The sequence below is a fragment of the Glycine max genome, chromosome 6, assembly GCF_000004515.6.
Source record: "Glycine max cultivar Williams 82 chromosome 6, Glycine_max_v4.0, whole genome shotgun sequence".
NCBI lineage: Eukaryota > Viridiplantae > Streptophyta > Magnoliopsida > Fabales > Fabaceae > Glycine > Glycine max.
In genome coordinates, this window is record NC_038242.2 from 15396116 (window position 1) to 15422302 (window position 26187).

The window sequence follows — 26187 nt, forward strand, 5'->3', positions numbered from 1 at the left end:
CACTCATTATTTTTTCACTTCCTTTGATCCTTAGTTTAAACTTCTTTTTTAAATTAAAGATACTTTTAGAATAATCCAATACCTTAAATAAAATAAAGTCAACAGAAAGTCACCAAATCCAATCCCCCCAGTTTCATCCTTCTACCATGCTTGCATCCCTCTTCTTTCTCTTACTTTCATCATCTTCCTCTAGTTCTCCCCACCATTTTGCACCCTACCCTTCTAGAGTCATTTTGATTTGTTTTTTTTAAAATCTTACCAAAATGAGTTTTCATAATATTGTTTTTTATACATTAGAAAAATTAATTTTCATGATATTTTAGCAATGTTTAATCATGTTTTTATCAAAAATATAATCTGAAAAATAGTTTTTGGAAAATAGTTTTTTTTATACAAATTAAAAAAAAATCGTATTAGAGGCACCAAGAGAAAAGGAGTGCGAATAACAACTCCTCAAGGCAAGAGTGTACTGTGTACATGATACATGACAATAAAAAAGAATTACCCCAAAAAAATAGTACATATAAGCCTGAAATAGTGAGGATGAAAATTGAGAAATCGGAAATATTTTTTTATCCGTAAAAGAGAGATATTTATTAAATAAAACATGAAACCTATAGTCGTTTAATTTCTAATAAATTTATGATGAAAAAGAGTGTTTAAAATATTTTCTTAGCATTCTTTTAGTAAATTACAAATTAAGTTACTCAAACTCAAATCCCCCAAGTAAAACCAAAAAAAAAAAATGGTTCCCATCTCCATCTGCATGCGGAGTTTTCAAACACTTCCAAACAGAGTTGATTGATTGGTAGAATGCTAGGTAGGTAAAAACAAGATGCACATAAATAAATGGTCATATTTATATCATTGCCGGTAGTTTTGATTTTTCACCTTTGAATCCCATTTTCTGTCGTCTCACACAATATTTTAATTCTTTATAAAAACAAAGACCTGATCCTCTTTATTATTTTTTGTTTCTTTCATATTTTTTTTTCCTCTGCATCACCATCGCCTTCCCTTGTATCTGAGGAAGGGTCTCTGTTCTGTTCTCCACTGTGTTCTATTCACCTCTATCGAACCGTACGGTTGGTTCCTTCCAGAACCTCCCAAAGCTTCACATCTTCGACCAATCGCAGTATCTCACCGTAACCTTCTTCTTTTTCTTTTTATATTTAATTTTCTTTATCGAATTTGAAACGATGAATGCGAGAGGCGAGGTCGGTTCACCGGATTCGTTGGGTTCGTTTCCTCCGTTACGGGTTCGGGGATCGGACGGTGCCTCGGACGATTCCGAGTTCGAGCGGTATTGCAGCGCCAACTCGGTGATGGGAACGCCCAACACTAGCATGAGCCTCTGCAGCGCCGTTACGCTCTTCCAAGATTTCTCCGATTGCGATTTCGCTTCTGTCGCCACCGGCGAGGGTTTCGAAAATTTCAGTCCGGGAAAAGGAGCCGCCCCGGAGGTGAATCGCGGCGGCGGCGACCGGAGGAGTTTTCTGTACGGTTCCACTGGATTGGAGATGTACGGTGATTGCAGTGAGGAACTATCTATTACTACGCTCGATTCGTTGGAGATTATAGGGTTTAATCATCGGATCGAAGAGTCGAAAGGGAGCGGTGAAGTGAGTGGTGGAAATGGTTTTGAATTGGAAATTGAGAAAAGAGAAGAAGTGGAAGAAGAAGAGGAAGAGGAAGAAGAAGAGTTATCGGAGGGGGATGATTCTATGTATGACTATGGTAGTGATGGTGGAAATGAAATGTATTTGTCCAAAAATATAGGTTATTATGAGGAGCCGAAAGTGAGAAACGAGAACTCTTTGTTTATGAACTCTTCCGTGGCATTTGGATCGCGAGACCTGGATGATTTTTTGTTGCAGAGTGGTGACATTTCTGTCATGTCTGATCTGTTTCATAATCAGCGAAAAAAGAATAATGGAGTGAATAAAGGTTCTGGTCGAAAGGAGGAAGGGAAAGATGAAAAGGACATGGTCAGAGGCAATGAAGTTGAAGAAACTAAAGATATTGGTTATTCTGATGCTGTAGAAGAGGTTAGGGATAGGGAAATTTCTGCAGATTGTCGTCGTGTTCGAGATTCTGATATGCTTGCTAACACAGTGGAAAGTTCCCCCTCAATTGATTGTCAGAACTGTATTGAAACGCAGGTCCAAGGTCCTGAAAGTTCTTATGTTGGCAAGGTGGATGAAGTTGATTTGGATCTGCTGGCGAAAGAAGTTCCTCGGAATATGGGTTTGGATGTTAATGATGGTGGTTGCATGGAAAAAGGGAATGCCAACAGTGAAGAAGCTATTGGCACTGGTGATGCTCATGGTGTAAAGTTGGAGCTGGATACTTCTAAGTTCGAGTTTGATCACATAGGTGATAGCCAATTTGATAAGAGTTATTCCAATCCGTCGAACCATATTGGGAATGTTAACACAAAATCAGTTGAGAGTCTTGAGCAAATTGAGCCTGTGTTGGACAACGGAATGAGGAAAACATTAGAGAAGTCTTTCACTTCAACAAATCTCTTAGAAACAAGTCCTGTGGCATCTAAGGTGAGCAGTGCATCCCATTGCCTTTCAAGATATCATTTTCAATTCAACCATCTTCAGTTAATATTTGCTACATCAAATTTGTAAAGTTTTTATTAATATGTAAATGCGTAGTTTAAATTGTAGTTGTGTTGTGGTCACAGTTGCATTATAGCTGTTGTGGGCCCTATCATTTTCTTATGTTTACTGTCAAGAAAGATTGCTTTTATACCATGGTGTCCCATGAATAAAGATGGTGACAAAAGCTGTCATAGACTTATAATTTGAAGCAACTCATTTTGGCTGCACATTTACTTGAGTTGACATAGTGGAAAGAATCATTCTACCTATATTGGGTTTAATATTTCACTAAATATTGCAGACAGAAGACTTTGAGCTAAATGAATTCTATGACGAAGTTGTTCAGGAAATGGAAGAAATTTTACTGGAATCTGTGGATTCTCCTGGGGCTAGGCTTTCCATGCGTAACAGATTGACTGAGCCTCAATTTTCTATGCCTTCAAGAGACGGTGGGTTGACTGCTTCTACTTCAAGTACAGATGATGCTTACCTGCTAGTTCAGCGCCAAAGAAAAATAGATAGGATTGAAGTGGTAGGTGCAAGGCAGAAGAAAGGGGATGTTTCTTTCAGTGAAAGATTGGTTGGAGTGAAGGAATACACTGTGTATAAAATAAAAGTGTGGAGTGGCAAGGATCAGTGGGAGGTTGAAAGGAGATATCGTGATTTCCTCACTCTCTACCGGTGCATGAAAACCTTATTCAATGAGCAAGGCTGGAAATTACCTTTGCCATGGTCTTCTGTTGAAAAGGAAACCCAGATATTTAGAAGTGCATCGCCTGATATTATTGTGAAGAGAAGTGTTCTCATTCAAGACTGTTTACAGTCTATTATCCGGTCCAGGTTTTCTTCAAGTCCTCCTAGAGCATTGATTTGGTTTATATCCCATCAAGATTCATATCCTATTTCACCTGTGTCTCACTCTTTTACAAGAGGGGAAAATATCCGAAGCATTTCCAATTTAGGGAAGACAATTTCACTTATAGTAGAAATTCCACCAAACAAATCTGTGAAACAGTTGTTAGAATCACAACATCACACCTGTGCTGGATGCCATAAGCATTTTGATGATGGAAAAACTTTGATTTGGGATTTTGTACAGACATTTGGATGGGGGAAGCCTCGACTTTGTGAATACACAGGCCAGTTGTTTTGCTCTTCTTGTCACACAAATCAGACCGCAGTCTTGCCAGCCAGGGTTTTACATAATTGGGATTTCACTTACTATCCTGTTTCTCAGCTGGCAAAATCTTATCTGGATTCTATATATGAACAGGTAAATTTAATACTAATGTTTGTCTTTTATAATATTGTTTTCACATTATGATCTTTCATATTAATGCTTATGTCCAAAGTTTCTATGCATAATATTAGAAAACTTTTGTAGTTGAGAAAGTAAAGGAAAACAATAGAAAGTGAGAAAGTTCTGAAAGTGAATTTCTGAATTTAATGATTAGGATCTAATTACATGACTGTATATTTATAGTTGTAGATGTAGTTAAAGATTTGTTAGGACAACTCTAGTGGAGAAACTCTTATGAGTTGCTAAAATAATTTTATAGAATTTCACTCACTTTTCCATAATCCATTGCCGCATCATTTTTACTATTTTAGGGTATTTTAGATTTCCGGTAGGAGTGTTCCAAAAGTATGTTTGAGAGTAAAATCAGTTTGGGGTTATGTTTGGTTACCCCTGAAAGTATGTTTGAGAGTAAAATTTTGCTTGGAACTAAGTTTTGGAGAAGTAAGACTTTTGCATACCTAGTTTGCAACCTTTAATCCAAACATGCACTTAAGCAACATAACTAAATTTTTACTCCAATTCATCAACTCAAAAAGGTTTCTTAAATGGATCGGACTCCCTACTCCATACAGTTATATTTGTGGGACAACAAAATACAATTACAAAATTTGTGGAACCCAACAAAAATTAGAAAACTGCAATTGCTCATAAGAAAACTGTTAAAACACCCTATGAATTATGGAGAGGTCATCAACTTAGTTTAACAGCCTATGAAGAAGACCAGTAAAACACCCTATGATTGCTATTTGCTAGTTTGAAAGAAGGCTGCTTATTTGCATTTACAACTAGCATAGGCACATAGATTGTGAAGTGATGCAAAATAATTACCCTTATGCATATTGATGTGTAAGATCTTATTGGCTCAATGCATTTTCATATCAAACTTTCATGTACCTTCTTGGTTAATATTGTAGTTCAATTAATCTTTTTATATTTTCTCTTCAGTGTTTAGCTGTCATTGACTTGGATTTGGATCCAATTTCCTTCCAGGAGTCCCTAGGAAGTGTTGTAGGAAGAAAATAATGCATAACTCTTGGATTGGACACGGAAATATTTGTGTTGTTTATATAGGATTTGTGCTTTGGTGACCTGTTGGTCATGGGTTCGAATCCGGAAACAGCCTCTTTGCATATGCAAGGGTAAGGCTGCGTACAATATCCCTCCCCCATACCTTCGCATAGCGAAGAGCCTCTGGGCAATGGGGTACGAAGTTTTATATAGGATTTGTGCTGTGTTATTACTTAGTTGTGGTTGTTTATTGATCAATACACTAGATGCATGTTATTCTTTTCCTTCCTGTCCTTTCTTTCTTTGTATATTTGAAGTTATTCTTACTATTCACCTTGCATTTTTTTCTTATGAAATTTCTCCTGCAGCCCATGCTTTGTGTCACTGCTGTTAATCCCTTCCTTTTGTCAAAGGTCCCAGCCTTGCTTCATATTATGAGTGTCAGAAAAAAGATAGGTACAATGCTTCCGTATGTTCGCTGCCCATTTCGGAGGTCTATCAACAGAGGACTTGGAAGCAGGAGATATCTTCTTGAAAGCAATGACTTTTTTGCTCTTAGAGACTTGATTGATCTTTCCAGAGGAGTCTTTGCTGGTTAGCTTCTATTTTTGGCTTATTGTTTCTCTGTGCCTTAAATGAAAGTTTATTTCAATTAGTTTCCACTTACATGTGTTTCACTTCTTTTGATAAATCTTGGTTTGATGCAATGATGCTGAAAGCCCAGTTTTGATGCATGCACAGACATGCATTACTTGCTTCTTAGACCAAAATTTATGTTTTTTTTTTGCACAGCAAAAATCAATATATTATATATGAAATTCAGTACTAGGTGTACTGAAAATACAGTTATGAATACAAGGCATAAAAAGCCTAAACCCCAAAATTTATGTTTAATCAATCAGATTCTATTACTGATTTCTTCTGTCTTTATTCCTAATGGGATGAGTTTATTAATCATTATGTACTTCGAATATATTCATGGTGTGGCTGAATATAGATTTGTATAAATTATTGGGAATAAATGTTGTTGCACAATATCAGTTTTTGGAACTGGTCTGATAAATCTCTCTCTGCCTTATGGTACCTGGTCATTATTGGTTATTGATTAACTTCTAAACAGATAGCATGGAAGGCATGTTATCTCAACCATGTGAGGTAACAACAATAACTAGTATCAGGAAATTATTGCTCATATGACCTTCTGCGATGTGGCTGTGTCAGTTTTTGACTATTTATTAAGTGGATAAACCTGCAGCCCATAATATGGGATTTCCAGCTGTTAGTCCGTGTCAAAGCTGGGATTTAATTTGTACTCTGTTATCAACATATTTTTGTTTGGAGGTGGGCATCATGATGGAGCCTATGTAGTATCTTCATGCACATTGTGTGTGATTCATTTCTTTCTTTCTTTCACGTGAACATAGAGCCACAGGCTATTGATGATGCAATTTGGAGCTAAGCACTGGTTAATTTTGAAGTTTTTGCAGTCCCTGTATTTAGTATTTATGATTGATGTTAGAATAGTTGTCTTATTATATATATTGTTCAGCTTTAATAAAGCTGTTTATATCTGTTGTAAAGCTTTTTATAAAGCTGCATTTTCTGCTTGTATTACCTACTCTATGTAGGCTGTAGGTGCCTAGGCTGTAGTCTTTCTTCTACCTTTGTAAAGGAACTTGATTATATATATGTGTATTGAGATGCTGAGAACTTATCTTGAGCACTTCATCAATGTAATGTGAATCTTAGCAACTCAGCACAACGTAGTCCTTAACTTTAACAATTGATAACTTTTATGCAGCGCTTCCTGTGATGGTGGACACCGTGTCCAGGAAAATCCTGGAACACATTACTGACCAATGCCTTATATGCTGCGATGTGGGAGATCCCTGCAATGCCCGACAAGATTGCATTGACCCATCTTCACTCATTTTCCCATTTCAGGTGTGTATCCGCCAATAGCTAAGATTCTATAGTATACAATTTATTAATGAAAGAATAATATATCAATGAGAAAAGCAATGGTTCCTTAGAATTTTAATCAGGCTCCTAGGTAGCTAGGTTCACAATAGAGAATAAAAGCGCAGCAGGGATCTGTTGATGAATAGATTAAATTAGATTTGGCAAAGTATACTTGCACAGAAAGAGGTTTACGGACCTCACAAAAACATTTTGTGAACAATTGATTTTTGTGAAATAAGAGGAAAGAATGGGAGAGAAAAATGTATGGTAATAATGGAGTCTGAGATATCAGTATAAAGCTTGTCTGTGAGCCTGCATATAACAACACTGTTTGAATTTTTATTTTATGATGTACAAAACCACTTACTTAGAATGGATTTGGTGCATGGAACAGTTTAGGTGTACCATGTACTTTAGAGGATCTAAATCGAATTGATAGGCTAGTTTTAATTGTTTTGCATGAGGTTCAATTTTCTGGTTATTGTTGCAGTAGACCCCCAGGAAATCATTCCTAGTGTTTTATTTTCCACTTTTAACTTCTATGCCTCTTTACTGCTACTACCTTGTATGAAATACACTTCTATGTCTTGGGACTGGGTGCTAATCCATTAAAGATCTGTTACTGACACAGCCAACTGTAGTAAAGAAAAAAGACAAATAAAAGATTAGAAGAAAAAGAGAAAAAACACCATTTGCAGCTGTTGATTATCCTGCATCATGTTTCTACTTTCAATTTGACACATTTCACAAATCCCTGTGTAGGGTTCAACTTTGTGGGTGAAAGAAATAGTTACAAGTCGAACTACCTCTTTTATATCTATCCATCCATTTACCAAAAAATATGGAACTGGATTCCACCAACTGGATATTTTGGGGTCTTGTCTGTTAGGCACATACCAGAAGTTTTGCATATACATCAGGTTAAAGAGCCATGCTTCTTGAGGCTCTTGCTTGAGCTTGTTAATTCTTGATAAAACAATTTATCATAAAGGAAAAAATTGGCTATTTTGACTTAAAATCACATTTTGTTTCTTCACTGTCTATATTTTTATTCGGAGTTCTGTATATGTAATATTTTGTATAATGTTGGAACAATGTAGCTTAAGTTTACTTTCAGTAGAATTTACTGTAGTCCAGAGTTAGGACTTTTAATGGGGGTCATTACTATTGTCTTATGAAAGAGTTAAAACTTAAAACCATTCCCTATGTTGCTTCAAGACCAGGAATCAAACTCATTTATGCTATTCTCTAATGCCTATTCATCTTCACTTTTTATCCATTTCATTTTTATAGTTTGAATTCTTCTAATATACTGAAAAGTAGCAGTCTCAATCTAAAACTAAATTATCACCAGGAAGATGACATTGAAAGGTGCAAAGCTTGTCAGTTGGTGTTCCATAAGCGTTGCTTTAAAAAACTTGCAAACTGTCCCTGTGGGGCTCAACTCAGATTGAATGAGACAAGGAGCTTAACTAACAGAGCAAGCCAAAGAGGAGGTGGTGAATCAAGAGGAGCTTTGAACTTGCTAGGCAGGGGACTGAGTTCTGGGTTGTCACCTAGGTTCCTCTCTGGATTATTTACGAAAGAAAAGCCAGAGAAGACTAGGCAGCATAAAGACGAAAACATTATCTTAATGGGTTCCTTACCAAGCACTATATGATCACAACCTGTACGTAAGTGTTATCTGTCTATATCTTACGCTGATCAGCTATACCATACATTTTATTACATCTTAGGATGTTTCTTCAATAATCACTAATGTCCATGTATTCAATTTTTGGATTTGTCATTCTTTGTAAAAATAAATTATGTATAGTGTGAAATCATGTTTCTTCAAAAATCATTATTTTCTTTTACCTTTGTTAAAATAGGAGAAGCAGAGACAAATTAAGTGAAAACCGCTTAATTACATACCGGTGCCTCTTTATATAGATTAATCCAATCAATACTATTAAATTATTGGAGATACTGTTCCTATATTATGATATGATAATAAAGATAGAATCTGAAACTGATTCATTCTAATTTTATTCTGATTCTCAACATTTTTCTCAAGTTGAAACTTGCTAAGCTCCTCAACTTGTTACAAGAAAATAGTTCATTTCCAACAAAAACATAAAAAATGAGCTCCACTAAACAATATTTTGAAGACAACCCAAGGATCTTTATGAAGCTGAGAAATATTGCTAGAAATATAACATTGTCAGAGCGATGCCTAAGAAAATTCATGACAGGCAAAGTAAGTTTCGACTTTCTTAAACATTTGGAAGCTCAAATCAATATTATTGAAGACCCAAGATTAATTAAAACTTGAAAAAGAGAAAATCTTCAACAATAGCAAGATTTGCTCAAGGGTCATAACGAGCTAAAACAAGATGAGCAAAACATGTGCAACTGCAACAATGGTGCTAGGGATTTGAAGTCATCAAGGGAAAGAAATCGTACGCTAGCAAACAATTGCAAAGCAAACATGCATGCAAAACCTAAGCTAAAGAGCTTGGCACGCAAAACAAAACCAAGAAAAAATTGAGTGAAAACCGTGTATCTGAAATATACAATTAATTATTAGGAGATATTTTTCCTATAATTTTATTCTAATTCTATTCTGATTCTTAACAATCTACACATCTACACTGACTATTTGCTTGTTTTTGTCCCATTCAAAGAATACAACAATAGGTCTATTAGATCCCCCGTCTATGCATGCACACCATCATTTAGGATCATTACAAACTTGTTTAATCGACTTACTCCTTTGCGACTTTAATTGATGTGTAATCCATTTGATGGAAAACATCCACCCGGTTAAAATTATTTTTGGCTTAAATAACTTTTAGATTCCTAATAAATTTTTAAAGTTTACTTTGGGTCTTTGATAATTTTTTTCATTGAGTCTCTGGTAAAAAAAAAATTTTGAATTTTATTACCGTTAATTAAGTGATGATATTACAGTTAATTTGATGATTTTTTTAAAAAAACATTAGATAATTTCCCAATATACCTTTTATCGGTCTAATTAACTAATTTATTCGTACTCTACACTACTTTTACAAAGTATTGATTAAGAATAATTCTAAAGAAATATTTAATTTAGCATTAATCTTATAAAATACATCTATTTTGATTTTTTTTTACTCTTAAATGTCATATAAACTGGAACATAAGAAATATATATACTTAGGCGTGGTCTCTAACTCTGATTAAAAATTGATGAAAGAAACTAAATGGTTGGTGATCCATGCGGTGATGTGCTACTGAAAGTTTATCAATTGTATTAATATTTAATATAATTATTTTATAAATGTATTTTCTGAAAAACTAAATATATAAATTTAATATTAATAAATTGATAAAAAATATAACAGTTTATCTAATAATTTTAATACTTATTATTTCTTAGAAGATACTTAATTATTTGACTACAGATCGTATTTAGTAAATACAATATTTAATGTTATTAAATAGCCAATTTTATAGATAGTATAATAAATGTGATATTTATCAAATTCAATATATTTATTAAATATAATATTGAATTTTATTCAATAGTCAACCTCATTTAATAAGCAAATTATTCTTAGGATCCATTTGGGTTTATATACAATTGAATTAGACGTGTTTAACGTTTTGACATAAATATTTAAAAATGCAATTAATTTATTGAATTTTATAGAAAACATTAGATATTTTTTAATATATTTTTTATTTCTCTAATTAATTATTCATTTACTTTATTATATACTATTTTCATTAAGTATTGATTAAGAATAATCCTAAAAAAATATTTTATGTAACATTGATTTTGTAAAACAATATATATTTTGAAACAAATTCCCCCCTTCTAAAATGCCATATAAACAAGAATGGAGGAAGTATAAATCGTGGCATGATCTCTAACTCTAACCATGTGTTTGGATGAGGGATTTAAATTTTTTTAAGAAATTCAAATTCACACCATTTTGATTGTCTTGATTTAAATTTCTGTCATTTTGTAAATATTTTGTTTGGATGAGGCAATTCAATTTCTTGTATTTTAATTTCCTTATTTGGATAAAGTAATTCAATTTCAATGAAATTCAAATTTTCATTTTTAAATATTTATTTAAAAATTAAAATTTCAATATTGAATAAAAATAAACACGAGTCATTTTTTAAATAGTTAAATATTCAAAATAAATTTAATGTTATAAAATATATAATAATAATTTTTTAAAATATTTAATAATTAAATAATCAAAATAATTTTAATGCTAAACAATTTTGAATCTTATACAATATTCTTGTAGTAACACAAAAAAAACTTGGATTAAATAATACTGCAAAATTAAAAGATGAATGATATGTAATTCCTTATTCTTGTTAAAGAAAATTAATTACCTAATCTCGCAATAATTTTAAAAAACATATTAAAATTAAATAATTATGTAATTTAAGGACAATTATCTCATACAAAATTCAAATGATATTAATTTCATTGTTCGTAAGGGAAGAAAATTCAAATTGCTAATAATGAACCAACGCATAAACATGAATCAACACAAGCACATGTAATTTGATATGGTTTTTGACATGAATCAACCGTCAATCTCATTCTATATAAGGTTGTTGTTCAAGTTCGTCAAGTCCACGTGTGATGAGAGCCAAGAAGACTTGTTAGACACTTATCCATATAACCCTCATATAGAACTAAAGTCATCGAAGAATGAATATAATGCAGTAGTATTAAATAGTTATCTTAAACTTGATATAACTATTTGTCCACAGTTAAAAGTTAAAACAGGATCCAAAAATATTTGTCTTTAGTTTTGCATGGTGCTGATACAACTATCATAAATTTAAATGAATAAATTATTGATATAAAGTTGTACAGTAAAAACAATCAGTGCATTAAAAAAATATATGTTAAAATAAGAAGGGTGGAAAAAAACATAAAATCCAGAAGAAACACACAGTCCCACTAATCAATAGAGACACAGATTGGTAGTTGAAATTATGAGTAAATAACTACCTGCATACATTAAACGGTGTTTATCCACAGCCCGATAAAATGGCCTTGTCTTCTTCTCTTTCGCAGCTCTTTGAAGTTCATCCCATGCTCTTTCACGATCTTCATGTGTAACTTTTCCTGTATTCACAATCTGCAATCAAGAGATCATGGAAGTGTCATAAAAAATTAGATAGAGCAAATGACATGGAAAATCAAATATAGATAGGGAGTTCGAACCTTAGAAAATAGATGGTAAGAGGGGCGAGGGATCCGTGCAAGATTATTTGCCCGGTCAACCGCAACAAGTCCAAACTTGGGACCATATCCATCAGCCCACTCCTAGTTATTAGAAATAGTCCAGAATAGGTAACCAAGTACACGCACACCCTGTAGAAAAATTGCATGAAGCCTAACATGAAATTGGTGTTTATGAAAGAATAACTTAATTTTAAGCAAATAAAAATTTAATTCATAATCAAAACCATGATCATGTTAGCATAAATAGCAAATGCTTCAAGAGATATGGCCGGCGGATCAAATCTGTCTCATCTAAAACCCCATTTTCAGTAATGATGAAAGGAATATTTAGATGTTTATATCTTTCATGAAACTGAAGCAGCATGCGGTATAAGTCATCAGGGTATACCCCACGACCAGATTCATTGTACTCAACATTTTCCACCAGCTTCAGGCCTGCACCTAAAACCACTTCCTGAAATAAATGTGAGAATTGTCATGTGAGTATGCCAGATATCATGCACAGTGCATTGTCAAGGTTAATAAAGCAAACCTGCCCATAGTAGTTTATGCCTATATAGTCTAGCTTCTCAGATATTTCATCAATGTATGGGAAGAGAGTCAATGAATTAGCCAGTGAAACAACAATAATACCAAACAAACCATAGGGTCACATAAATGACACATGATGTGCTACACCGACTACTGAATTTAATGGGTTACTGCCAAAAAGATAAGTTCCAATAAAAAAAAAAATTTACTCTGAAACTTAAGGAACAACCACAAGCTTCCTCTGTTCCTTTTCACAAACTTCTAAAAGTCATATAAACTCTCTCATTCTTTATTATTCTCTAAAACTCTCAAGGGTTTGTTCCAATAATAAACACAAAGTTCCAATAATAAACATAGTGCAGTTTGAATTTATAAACCAAATTGTCAGGAAAGTTCCAATAATAAACACAAAGTGAAGAAACCAAAGTTTTTAATAGAAGAATAAACACAAACACCTACAGAGCAGGATCTGTTCCTAACAAATTTGCAAAAATACCCACAGTACACGTTAACAAAATCAAACAATGAGCAACGAAATCAAACAATGAGTACCCACAGTATAAAATCAATGAAATCAAACAACTAAATAAAAAATAAATCACAAATTAACGGGAAAAAATGAACACACCGTGGCACAACGAGAGTGTGGGTCGAAATCACAAGGGAATGATCCTGCGGGTCAAGATCGGAGTTCTCGGAACCTCTGAGAAAAGACCCCGAGAGAGAGGAGTGAGTACCCGCAAAGAGAGGAGTGTCGCTGGTATGGAGAAAGGAGAGAAATGAGTGGAGTCAGAGAAAGGAGTGGAGTCAGTGCAGATGGTAGAGAAAGGAGAAGGAGTGAGTACAAACACGAAGTAAGTATGAGCACGTTTTGAGAAATTGAAATTCTTAGATTTTTAAAAAAATTTCATATGACTCAGTTTTGGTTAATTAAAATTCTCTATTAAAATTTCAGGTATTTAATTTCTCCTTAAATTATTATTCAAATACTAAATTTAAAATGACAGCAATTCAATATCTCATTTAAAATCAATCATGAAAGTATCCATCCAAACACATTGTAAGATTTTGCCTGGCAGCATTGAAATTTGACCCCAATTTGCAATGTGTTTCCTTTCTCTCTAGCTTGTAGGCATGCTAGAAATGCTATTAATAATGCGGGAGTACAATCAGAAATTATCAATGCCACTGTTTCTTCTGCTACATCTTCAACAACAATGACATAATTGTTTGATCAATTCCAGTTTGTCTCAGTTGGTACAACTTATATCCTCCACAGCGCTTTGTTTATAATTGAGAATCCTCTTTCCTGCTCCACAATTTCATCAAGCACTACTAGAGTTGAATTGAGTATACATATAATCGTAACTATGAACATTATTGTGCCCATAGAAGTTGCAAGGAGTGAATATGAGTGGCAGCAAAATCAGTTGATTACATGAACAATCTATGAAGCCTAAATATGTGATACAACAGGGGTACGATATAACACGGATACAAGAATACAATATTTTTTAGAAATTAAGGATACGATAAAATTATAAAAAAAATTATATATGGATGCAAAATAAAATATAATTAGTGTTGGTGTTAAAAATGCAATTATACTGATGATCTTAAGTTCTGCTAAAACAGTATAAATATTCATATTTTGTTTTAGCAATAGCACTATTGTTGAATGGAAAAATAAATTTATTCACTAAAAGCATGGTTTGAGTAAAGTCAAAACCAAACAAATGGACATTTTTTTTTTATCATGAAATCCCTAAAATCAAACCAATAAAATTACAAAATATCAAAAACTTCAAAAAGTGACTCAAGCTGTATCAGAACCGTATCAAAGACAGCTTGAGTCGTATCAGAAACAACTTGAGTCGTGTTCTATAATTTTTTTAGAAAAATAAAAATAAAAAATCGGATACTTTAAATACGTATCCAAATATATCAGAAACATATCAATGTTCGACACGAATATGACACCAATACTTTTTCATTTTTGGAGTATCGGGGCTTCGTAGTGTACAATGTTCTCATTTGATCTTTGTTCTTCTTTTCAGGCCTTTTATGATTCAATTCGGTTGTAGAATTTTCAATGATGACTTGAGATCTGAAATTTATACTAAAATTAATTGAACAGGGTGTTGTTACTTCTCTTGAATGAGCCCCTCTTCAAGATATTGCGGTGTTTTTATTTACTTATTTTTCTTTTTAATTAAAACGGTCCCTTATAAATTGAAATGAAAGGACACGGATGCTTGATTAACTTTTTTAAATATAGTGTTCGCTTTTTTTGTTATTTTATTTATAATATCGTTTTCCTGAGTCCCCATGACTCACTTTTCCTTTTTCTTTTTTCCCGTCGGATTCACAGGTTGTCGAGTAGATTGTAAATTTAGCAGAAGAATAGTTTTAAAAATAGGTATATCGTTGACCCCTTGAAGATATATTCGGTTGATGGGTCACTAATGGAATTAATGAATCCGTAATTGAACCACATAAATTAGTATAAATAACATAAAATGTAAGTATATATGTGCATTAATTGTGTCATAATTTTAATAATTAATCGTGCACTGTTAGAACTGTCAATCTTCTGTAAATTTGAAAATTAACAAAAGTTTTGTCAATTATATATTAAGCAAAAGTTTACTGTTGTTTATCTTGATAGTATATTTTGTGGCTAGCTTGCTTATGATGGTATGAGGAAAGAGTGCAAACAAAGTTGGAATGTCTTTTTTGTTGCTTGAGGTTATATTAGTTACAGTCGTTATTAAAAAAAAAGTTTAGTATTCACGCATTTTCTCAAATTTTATTATTACTTGCAAATCACAAAAACATTTTTGATATGTAAAGGATTAAGTTACTCTAACATAGATAAAATCTTAATTTTATTATGACGTGAAATCAAATATAAAATTAGAGTAAAAAATGATTTTAAATGAAATAATTTAATGTAATTTTTGTATTAAATAAAAAAACTATAATAAATTTTACTATCAACTAATTATCTTTTATAACAAAAACGTCCCAACATAAATCACATAATTTAAAATCAATTTTATCAAAACTCTTTCAAACACACATTACACCAATAGGTTGAACATAATCAACTATGTCAATTGCGCGGACAACTCACATACTACAAAGTCAGGCAGTACACTTATCTAAAAGGATTATTTGTGCGTTAATAAAAAGTTACATAGAAAGAGAAAGTAATTTACTAATATTGTAATATTTAAAAATTCTTGAATTTGAACTTTTAGTATTTTCTTACTTCTATATATAAGAATCACTTAGAACTTACAACCCAAAGGCATGGCAGGAACATATATAATTATGCTCAATAGGAAAATGTACCATGCCGACAAATTTTTTTTATATATTATACCATGTATCTTAGATGGACAAACAGTCACACTATTTGAAGAAAAAAAAAACAATTCAACGGATAAAAATTAAAAGAAGTCGTTTTAACCACATACAATTATACTGTTAATTAACTAGGATGATGATGCAGGTTTTTTTATTCTGTAAATACATTTTTTTTAAATCTATACTAGTTTGCAATTTAATTCTCAATATATATTACTTAGAATTTTCTTTCTCCTTTTTGTTTTTTTTAATTAAAAATATTATAAAATATAAATATTATATTATATAATTTTTTAATTAGTTTTAAAATTACTTATTTATTAAATTAAATTTTATAATTTTGTTTTATTTTTTTAAAGAAAAAATATATAGATAAAGAAAAATAAAAAATTAGATAAAATTAGAGTACAATTTTTTAGTTACTTTATATGTACTTTTATAATTAAATTTATGTGCTGTTGATATTTTTTTTGTTATGTTCGTTAATTAAAAAAATAAAAAAATTAGTTAGTAGTATTAAAATAAACTAAAAAATATAAAATTTCTGAAAAAAAGTTTTAAACTATGACCAAGGGAGGAAATTAATTGAGTTAGTAAACTTTATTTTCAACATTTACATGATTCAACCTGTAATGATTTCAAAACTCTAGCATGCAACCTTGGCCAACAACAACTTGCTTTTAGCATGTAAGGGTAAAATAGAGATGACCAAATTAAATATGTGGGAATTTCATTTTTGAGATATTCAAGAGAAAAATCTTGTATTCAGACAACACATATATCATTTTAAAACTATTAGCTAGTCATATTTTTTATTTGTAAAAATTAAATATGATATCAATAATTTATAATACTCACGTACTCAACCAATTAAACTAATCATCTTGGTATTAAATAGTCAAATGCAATCAAAATGAGATTATACATTAAAGAGATTTTTAAAAGAAATTAAAAGGCATTCATTTCTAATATTCTATATTTAAATAAAAAATTAAATTAAATGAATGTAAGTTTCAAGAAGAAAATATTTTTTTACATTTTGTTTAAAACCTTTGAAGGACCAATTACAATAAGAAATACTTAGGAGAGAATGAAATCCTTTTTCGAAAAATCATCATCTATGTATATCCACAAAATTAAATCTTCTAGCTTTACAATAAAAATAAATATTAATTCATTCAATCAATAAATTGTCCAACCGTTTTCAAAATAGTCAATTTAAGGCATTACCACAAATATTGACACTATCTATTTACCCATCTGTACATAAAAGATCATGACAATTAATTCAACATAAATTTAGATAAGCAAAAAGTTGCAAATATAACTTTATTTCAACGAGGCAAAACCAACTTAATTTGAATAATTGTATATATCAATTTATATGCTTTGAGAATTTAAGTTCTTTCCGAATAATCTCCCATGTTATACAGAATTGCCTGCAATTAAATTGAGTTCACTATTAATTAAAATATATGCACAATGGTAACAGAATAGAAATTGACAATCAACAAGCTATTCAAAATTGATTTTCTATCCTTTTGGGAAAATTAATACTAATAAAATATATATTAAAAAAAACTCATTTAATCCCAAGATTTTGATGCAACTATCATAACAATAGCCAATAGAATCAACCAAGAAATCAGTAATTTCACAATATATATCTTTTTCCATGCTTGAAATGATCGAAAAGGTTCTAAAACCACTTACTTGATTGAACAGAAATTGAGATAAGCCAGCCGTTACAGAGGAAATCAATTGCGATAAGGCAAAACCAAGCTTTGAACATAATCAAAGGAGATGAAGAAAACTTCTCTGAGGGGAAGTTCAATGTTGCTGATAGTGTTGTTTTTCAGATTACACAGAACAAGTTGGTACTTAGAATTATTCCCCAGCAACAGGACATCATTGTTTGCAGACATGCACAAGGGATGAGGAAAGTAACTGCGACAGAATTCAAAATGCTTGTAACTAACTTTAATCAATAGAGTCCAAGACTTTTGAACTCCAAACTTCTTCATTTGCCATATAGCAAGATGTGTTCCGTCTTCATTGTGAGAAAAACAGAGGCAACCCCTCAAAACCCTAACTTCTGGCAAACCAAACCGGACGCGAACAGGCGGCAACAAATATCTGTAAGTCTCGTTCCTTAGGTCGAAGGAAAAAACTACATATGATTCAAGTGTGGCAAGATTTGCAACCCAATTAAGAGTGCCACTCAAAAATTGTCCTTTACCATGAAATGTATCGCTAGGAAGAATATCATTCCCACATTCAATCTTTCTTTTCCAACAATTGTCTCCCAAGCAGTGAACTCTCAACTCCATTTTTCGCGATTTCCTATTCCCAACTATCGCCACAACCTTATAAGTGTCACTTGATTCGTCATAGCCAAACCCCATCCTGGCACACCCAAAGAATGGTGGTATGGGTGGCGAGGTTACGGATATAAGCCTTGTGGCGGGGTTCCAAAATTGGACACGAGCTACTTCAAATCCACGACTCATATCTCTCAAACAGATCAATCCATTACAGACCCCAATGATGCTATATTTAATGTTGGCTGGGATGCCAGTGCCACCATTATCATCATTAGCATCAGCATTGACATCAATGGTGGATGATGGGTCCTCGAGTAAACCATCTATGGAGCAACAGTGTAGGGAACACAGTTTATCCAAAAACAAGTTGGATAAGGTAAATAGGGCTGGACTGTCCCTAGAAGATCTTTGAAGGTGCAGTTTTACGAAAGTAGGATCCAAAATGAGAGAATTCCAGGATTTAGAAACACACCTGAATCGCATCAGAGCCTTCACCGGAACCCACGACAGTATTTCCACCACCACTTCATCAAGGATAACCACAGCATCGTCGTCACATGGACATTGATCACCATCCATTTTCTTTTCTTTCTTTCATCAATTTTCAATCTTCGAGTTATATAGACCACGCCAATGTATATACTTATCAAACCCAAAGAATACGTTTCTATAATAAAATTAACTATCAAATAGCATTAAATATTGCATTAAATAACATATTATATTTAATAATATCACATTTAATATATTAAAGGTAAAACTGAATGTCATATAACATTCAATTATGCATTTATTAATTTCAAGAAAAATATTATATTTATTATATATAATATGTAGTCAAATTAGTAATAAGTATATTGAGAAAGTGGGTCACTTGTAAACTCTCAGGACGTGTTTCGATTCCTATGAAAAAAAATTAATAATAAGTATAATAATTATGAAATTAAATTATTATATCCTATTGTCAATTTATTAATATTATATTAATTAACAAAAAACACATGCACCACTGATTTGTTGTCTGGATTTTTATTGCGTTAAATTTGATTTGTTGTGACATTTTCATATTATGCGTTGATGTACGTGTACATAATAAGATAGCTACAAAATATAAGGAAATAATAAAAATGAATTCACATATATGTAGAATTAATTAATCACTGTTGTGCTTGTGTGGGCGCATTTATAATTACACTAAATTTGATATGTTGTAATGTAACATTTTGTCTTATTATGCATGGACAGTATATTGATTTTGCTTAAATATTTTTTTAATACATGTTTATCTGCGTTTTTTATTTGAAACATATAATATTAATTTTTTAGTATATTAATTGATTTGCCATCCTCATAATTTCTGAATAGAAAAGTCAAATATTCTCTCCATTTTAGATTATATGATATTTTAGAAAAAAAATTGTTAGATAAGAGATGTCATTTTACAAACCAATTTTACATTAAATAATTTTTTTTAAGACTATCCTTAATTAATACTTAGTGAAAATCATGTATATAAAGAATAAATAAGTCAGTAATTAGAAAAATAAACAGTATGTTAGAAAGTTATCTAATATTTTTTTTTTAAAATTCAACAAATTAATTATATTTCTAATATAATTATCAACTGTATTCTGAATATGAGGCCACAAATCGGAGACAATCTGAGGAGTTTTGTTTGCCAATTGTTTTAAGGAAAGGATATTTTAGTTTGGTGTATTTTGAGAATGAGAAATGAAAAGGTTTGGGACAACAACCTTTTCTATTCAATTTTGCATGCAGCACCTTCTTGATTGGAGGTCTTGTTGGACCTTGTGGCCTCAATAATCTTAAGAGGGATAGGCTTAGAATGCAGAAGAAGCAACAACAATCAATTTAATAATGTTCTATAAACATGCAAGGCAAAATTGATTGCAATAACATAAATGAGATAAGGGAAGAGAGAATGCAAACACAGTTTTATACTGGTTCGGCCACAACCCGTGCCTACGTCCAGTACTCAAGCAACCCACTTGAGATTTCCACTATCTTTGTAAAATCCATTACAAAGTCTGAACCACACAGGGACAACCCATCCCTTGTGTTCAGGAATCCTTTACAACAAGAGACTCACAGTCTCTTAACCAATCTCATTGAATAAGAAGAATTCTCTCTTCAAGAGAAGAATATTACAATGAAGATCATGTAAGAATCCTTATAGATTTTGCAAGTGTTTGATCAAGGATTTCTTGAGAGAGCATTTGACAATGAAGTTCTTTTGGAATCTCTCTCATTGTCTTTTGAGAGGATAAGACATTTTTGCCAAGCAAAACTCTCTGCATAAAATTCGTGCCCAAGTCACCTATTTATAGACCTTTGATGGCCATTCACAAATCTAATGAAAAGATGTGACTGTTGGCAGATTTTCTGAAAACTTTCCACTGGTAATCGATTACAATGTTTGTGTAATCGATTACACAGTTATAATTTGAAGGGTTATGACTTTTGAATTTGAATTTCCAAAGTTTCGTTGCTGGTAATCGATTACAGACATATGGTAATCGATTACATGTTGAAAATTCAAATTCAAAACCTTTTTCAACAGCTATTTCTCAACCCTGTCTTCTGGTAATCGATTACACTTCCTGGTAATCGATTACCAGAGCCTTGCATGTCTTGAAAGCACTTTGTTTTAAGGCAAGGCTTGGTCTTTAGTGAATCTTGAAACAAGGGCTTTGTTTGTTGAAGCAATCTTGAATTATTCTTGAAGCAAATGCTTATCATTTGAAGCAGCCTTGTTAGATTCTTCTTTGACATCATCAAAATCATGTATACATACATTCACAGGTCTTTGCATGACAAACGTAGCTCTCGTGAACAGATCACTTCGAGTCACTCCCAACACAATATCCAGCATGTTTCATGTAGTAAGCCAGATGTTGGTTCCCTCAAATGTAATATCCACGCTGCATCATTTTCTGACCCTCCCAGATTTGGAATTTCAGCTGTTATCCGCAACCATCATGGAAGCTTCATTGTGCCCATATAGAGTTGTCTAATGGCTCATTTTCTCCCCAAGAATCTAAAGCATTGGCTCTTTATATAGCTATTTTGTTGGTTGAGAGCTTGCAACTCCTGAAAGTCATTTTTTAATCAGAGTTAAAGTTGGTTGTACACTGCATCAGCTCCAACAGTTTCAGTAATAATGATTTCGGATCTCTCTATCCATTGCAATACTATTAGGTTCATTATTGAAGGCTACTATAAAACTAAGGAATCTACCATTAATTGCAACATACACTTTTACAACCTAATTGTCATTATCTTGCTTTAGGTATTTCTTCATTGATGCCTTGATAGGCTATGAGCAAATACACTTTTACAACCTAATTGATGCCAATATATATAACCATACAAATTGTCATTATCTGGCTTTAGGTAATTAAAATAAAATTAGTCAACATTGTAAATAATACTACAGACTCTATTACAAACTCCATTAACTCTTTATACTTCATCTTGCATGGGATGCCACCATCGTCACGATTAAAGAATCACTGGAATCAATAGCAATATAGCATAACAATTACCAATTACTTGTTATGAAACAACTTTGCTTAAACACCAGCGGAACATGAAATAAAAATGAAAAAAAGAAGGATAGAAGCATTAATGTTTCCCATCTATAACATGTTTATGAAGACAATGAAACCAAAGCCTCTATAGTTGCCAAAATGCTCCTTGAGCTTGTCCTCTTGAGTGCAAAATCCCACCGATAAAAAACTTGCTCTGATCTGAATCCATTTCCCCCTCATCTTCATATGTATAAGGTTGAAAAGCTATCTCGTATTAGTTTATGGAAAAACTTTTTTTTTTTTAATTTTTTCTTCTTATTTTCTTTTCTAAGTGTTTCAAGATAAATTTATCGATCACCACAAAGATTACCATTCATTTTCTTTCTTTCTTTCATCAATTCTCACTCTTAGAGTTAGCGACCACACCTATATGGTTATATATACATTATCGTTACCTATCAAACTCTAAGAATAAGTTTAATTTTTTCATACATTAAAAAAAAATTTGTTTATTAAATATAATAAATATATTATATTTAATAAATTAATTTCATATCTAATATATTATAGATAACATCGACTATCAATAACATTAAATGTTATACTTATTGAATATAATATGTAGTCAAACTAGTAAGTAGAAAATTATTAGACAAATTATTATATATATAACTATCAAATTGTTAATATTATATTAGTATATAATTTTTTGTTTTATAAAAATTTATAAACTAATTAAGATATTTTACTTTACTATACATTTCAAATCTTCTATTTTAAAACATGTTTTTCAAAAAATTCTTTTAAACATCAAAAAAATAGTAAAAACAAATAATCTATTAAAACATCTACTATATTTAATAAATATTAGCTTTAATATGTAAGATTGACTGTTGAATAACATTATAAATTGTAATTATTAAATATAATATGTAGTAAAATAATTAAGTATAAAAACTATGAGATAAATTATATATTTATTGATATTAAAGTAATACATTTGAATTTTTAAAAATATATTTTGTATGTGTGTGTGGGTAAATTATATTTATTAAATATATAGTACGTAGTCAAACTAATGAGTAGAAAATTATGAAATAAATTATGACATATAAGTATCAATTTATTACTATTATATTAATATATTTAATTCTTTTCTGTTTTATAAAATTGATAAACTAATTGCTATGTTTTACGTTGCTATATATTTCAAATCTTCTATTTCAAAACGCGTTTTCCAAATAATACTTTTAAACATTAAACAAATAGTAATAATTTTAATGTATTAAAACATATACTATATTCAATAAATATTAGCTTTAATACTCACTGTTGAATAACATTATAAATTTTAGTTAGTAAATATATTTTATAAACCAGTTGTTTTAAACATTAATACAAATTTTACTGTGTGTGTATCAAAATTCATATGTTTAACAAACATATTTTATATTCGAAAAAAAAAACATATTTTATATTATTATATTTAAATATTTTAAAAAAATATAATATTTTATAATAGTATTTAAACTAATTATACATTATATTTAATAAATACTATAATTAATATATTGTAAGTAAAATTGACTATTCAATAATATTAAATATTATATTTATTAAATATAGTATGTAGTGAAGTTAAATCATTATCAAATATTTAAATATTATACTTATTAAATATAATTTTTTAGTAAGAAATTACAATAAAGTTACGTTGGAAGTTATAGTTAAGATATATTGATAACGCATGAGATTGCAATCATTAACGAAGAGGGAAATTTTTAAAAAAGTGAAAAGAGATTAGTCTTGTAGAATGAAGGCAAGTTACTATTCTCACCCCAAAAATTATTATTCTCACCCTGATTTTGTAAAATTACATGTCTATCCTTCTCCCTTTTTTACACCACTTTCCTTTCGCTTCCTCCCTCACAATCTTCCCCACCACCTCTTGTACCTTCTCCCTTCCTCCCTTCATTTTCTTCACTCATTGTCATTCAATTTGTGCTTTGGTAGGTGTTTTTTTCCATTTAGTGTCTCAATTCTCAACCCAAACATATGCTAACAAAAAATCATGATTCCATTAAGTGTCTCGACCCAAACATATATACTAACAAAATCATGATTTCTTTATGCAATCACCTAATGGAATCCATTATGTTTTTTTATTTTATAAACCAAGGATGGTGAAACGTCACAACATCGCAAGGAAATTCCTACTAGGTTGGAACCACAAATGCTATTGATCCTAAGCCACCCACGACCTTGAAAATATCATTAATAAAAAAAAAGGATAAAAGGCAATACACAATAAGCACGAGGGGACAAAAAATCAAAACCCACTGCAAAAATTATAAGAATCTATAGTTTAGAAGGCCTATTTTATTCCATGAAGAAATTGAAGACTCTGCACTCCACCACGACCATGGTACTTTACCACGGTCGTGGTGACCACTATCCTAAAGATCAGCGCCTACCAACCGATCACAACCATGGTGAATTAATAATGGTCGGGATCATCCCATAAAGACTATGACAGATCCATAACGCCCCAAAGCACTCAACATTAATGTTTCTTATCACGGCCGTGGTGGATTTACCACGATCATTATGCACTTTTTTGAATTGCTACATCTTTATTAGTATAAATAACTTTGAGAAACACTTTTAATATGCCTTTTGTTTTATTTTACGATTTCCAAGAGCTTTGGAGAGAGAGAATTGCACTCGAAACAATTGGAGTCCTAATTTGTAAGGTTTCGATCTCTTTTACTTCCAATGCATTATTGTATGTTATTTGGATTTTTTATAACCATGGTTGACTAAACCCCTTAGGCCTCAGATTATGATGTAGTTGTACTGTAAACCCTAATTCCTCTTTTCAATAAAATTTCTTTGATGTTATTCAGATGATTGTGTCTTTCTACTGCTTTCTATTTTATATTGGAACTAATCACTCCAATTCTTAGTAATTAAATTGCATGTTAGTGATCATCTAGTTGTAATTAACTGAATTGTAGAATGATAGGATTCATAAATCTTGCATGACCAAACTGGTGGCATCAACTTCCTTTATACAAACTTCTCTAATGCTCATCCTTAGCCCTAAATTGAATCACAAAAGACCAATGCGAGATTAATTTAGGGGTAAGAGTATTCTCAATCCTTGACCATAGGCTGACAATTAAATTAAGAGTTATTAGACAATTATTTGATAGCTGAGATGTTTGAACTGAATTAGGAATTAAGGGAAAACGAAATATGTGAAATCATAATCCAAGTTTTCACCTCTCATACGTATCTCTTTCTTGAAGTGGTTGTCTGTCTTTAGTTTTATTTCCTTCCACGCAATCACAACAACCCTCAAACTCAAGATTAAAACTCAAAATTATTTAGTTTATGTGGTTTAGATTATTTGGGAACACAACCACTACTAAAAAAGCACCTTTCAAAGAAGGTTTTTGGAACCTTTCCACGCGGTTTTGAACCGTCTTTGAATCAACCGTCATAAAAAGTGAACACTTTTCACGATAATTTTTAAACCATCTTTAAATGTTGGTTTCCACATCGGTTTTTAAGAAAACTGTCTTTGAATGTATTTTTAAAAAATATGTTAAAAATAGACGAATTTAAAGATGGTTTTCAAAAATTATCTTAGAAAGTGCATCTAAGTATTATATTCATTTCTAGTTTACAGAAAGTATGCAAGCATAAAAACAACAGTACCAAAATTATGACAATAAATGAACCACTCCATGAACAAAATAAATAAAAATTAATATAAATAAAAGCTATCAGAACTCACAAATTTATTTTAATTATAATTGTTAAATTTAAATTTTTAAGACTACACATATTATTCTGTGCAAAATACATATTACCTAGAGAGTTGTACGAGACTCTTAACAAGCATAATGCAAATGAGAGATAAAAGAATTCAAATCTTCATAACCAGAATAAATGAAAATGACATCTTGTACAATATTATTCCATAGCATAACACAAATGAGAGCTAACATTTTAAATCTTTGAAATTTTATATATCAGGGTTCTATGAAAATATAATATATACCTCTTGCGATTTTTGTAGTAGTGAGTCCACCATCCACAACTTCAAAGTTCATAATTCGTCCACTGAAATTTTTAATTAAAATAGAAATTTTCAGTAACATGTTGTATCTAAGTATATAACATGGAATAGGAATTTAAGAAGAAGAAAAAGATCTTATTTATTTAAGGTGTTTTTACTTACTATGGAAACACATAGTTAATTTTATCCTTGTCT

General features: G+C 31.3%; 2 protein-coding genes across 3 annotated transcripts; one reads left to right on the forward strand and one right to left on the reverse strand.

The window, feature by feature from the left end:
• The first annotated feature begins 915 nt into the window (after positions 1-915).
• Positions 916-8722, forward strand: LOC100778899 (uncharacterized). 2 transcript variants are annotated; one of them, XM_006581860.4, is made up of 5 exons: positions 916-2555; positions 2914-3885; positions 5289-5514; positions 6722-6864; positions 8241-8722. In XM_006581860.4, exons 1-5 carry the CDS (start codon positions 1200-1202, stop codon positions 8334-8336), a joined length of 2793 nt encoding a protein of 930 aa, XP_006581923.1. In that variant the 5' UTR covers positions 916-1199; the 3' UTR covers positions 8337-8722. The 2 variants fall into 2 exon arrangements, with proteins under 2 accessions (XP_006581923.1, XP_006581922.1); XM_006581859.4 differs by having other exon boundaries at positions 924-2555; positions 8237-8722.
• Positions 8723-17787: 9065 nt separating this feature from the next.
• Positions 17788-18933, reverse strand: LOC100779426 (F-box/kelch-repeat protein At3g23880). Its single transcript, XM_006582460.4, has one exon. The coding sequence runs from the start codon at positions 18931-18933 to the stop codon at positions 17788-17790; it is 1146 nt and encodes a 381-aa protein (XP_006582523.1).
• Positions 18934-26187: the final 7254 nt, after the last annotated feature.

What these genes read in the sequence shown, in the direction of transcription:
- LOC100778899 (XM_006581859.4), top strand. Translation starts at nt 1,200, where the DNA reads ATGAATGCGAGAGGCGAGGTCGGTTCACCGGATTCGTTGGGTTCGTTT. An exon ending in CAAGTCCTGTGGCATCTAAG is followed by an intron (nt 2,556 to 2,913) that starts GTGAGCAGTGCA and finishes TAAATATTGCAG; the next exon opens with ACAGAAGACTTTGAGCTAAA. An exon ending in TTCCAGAGGAGTCTTTGCTG is followed by an intron (nt 5,515 to 6,721) that starts GTTAGCTTCTAT and finishes ACTTTTATGCAG; the next exon opens with CGCTTCCTGTGATGGTGGAC.
- LOC100779426 (XM_006582460.4), bottom strand. Translation starts at nt 18,933, where the DNA reads ATGGATGGTGATCAATGTCCATGTGACGACGATGCTGTGGTTATCCTT.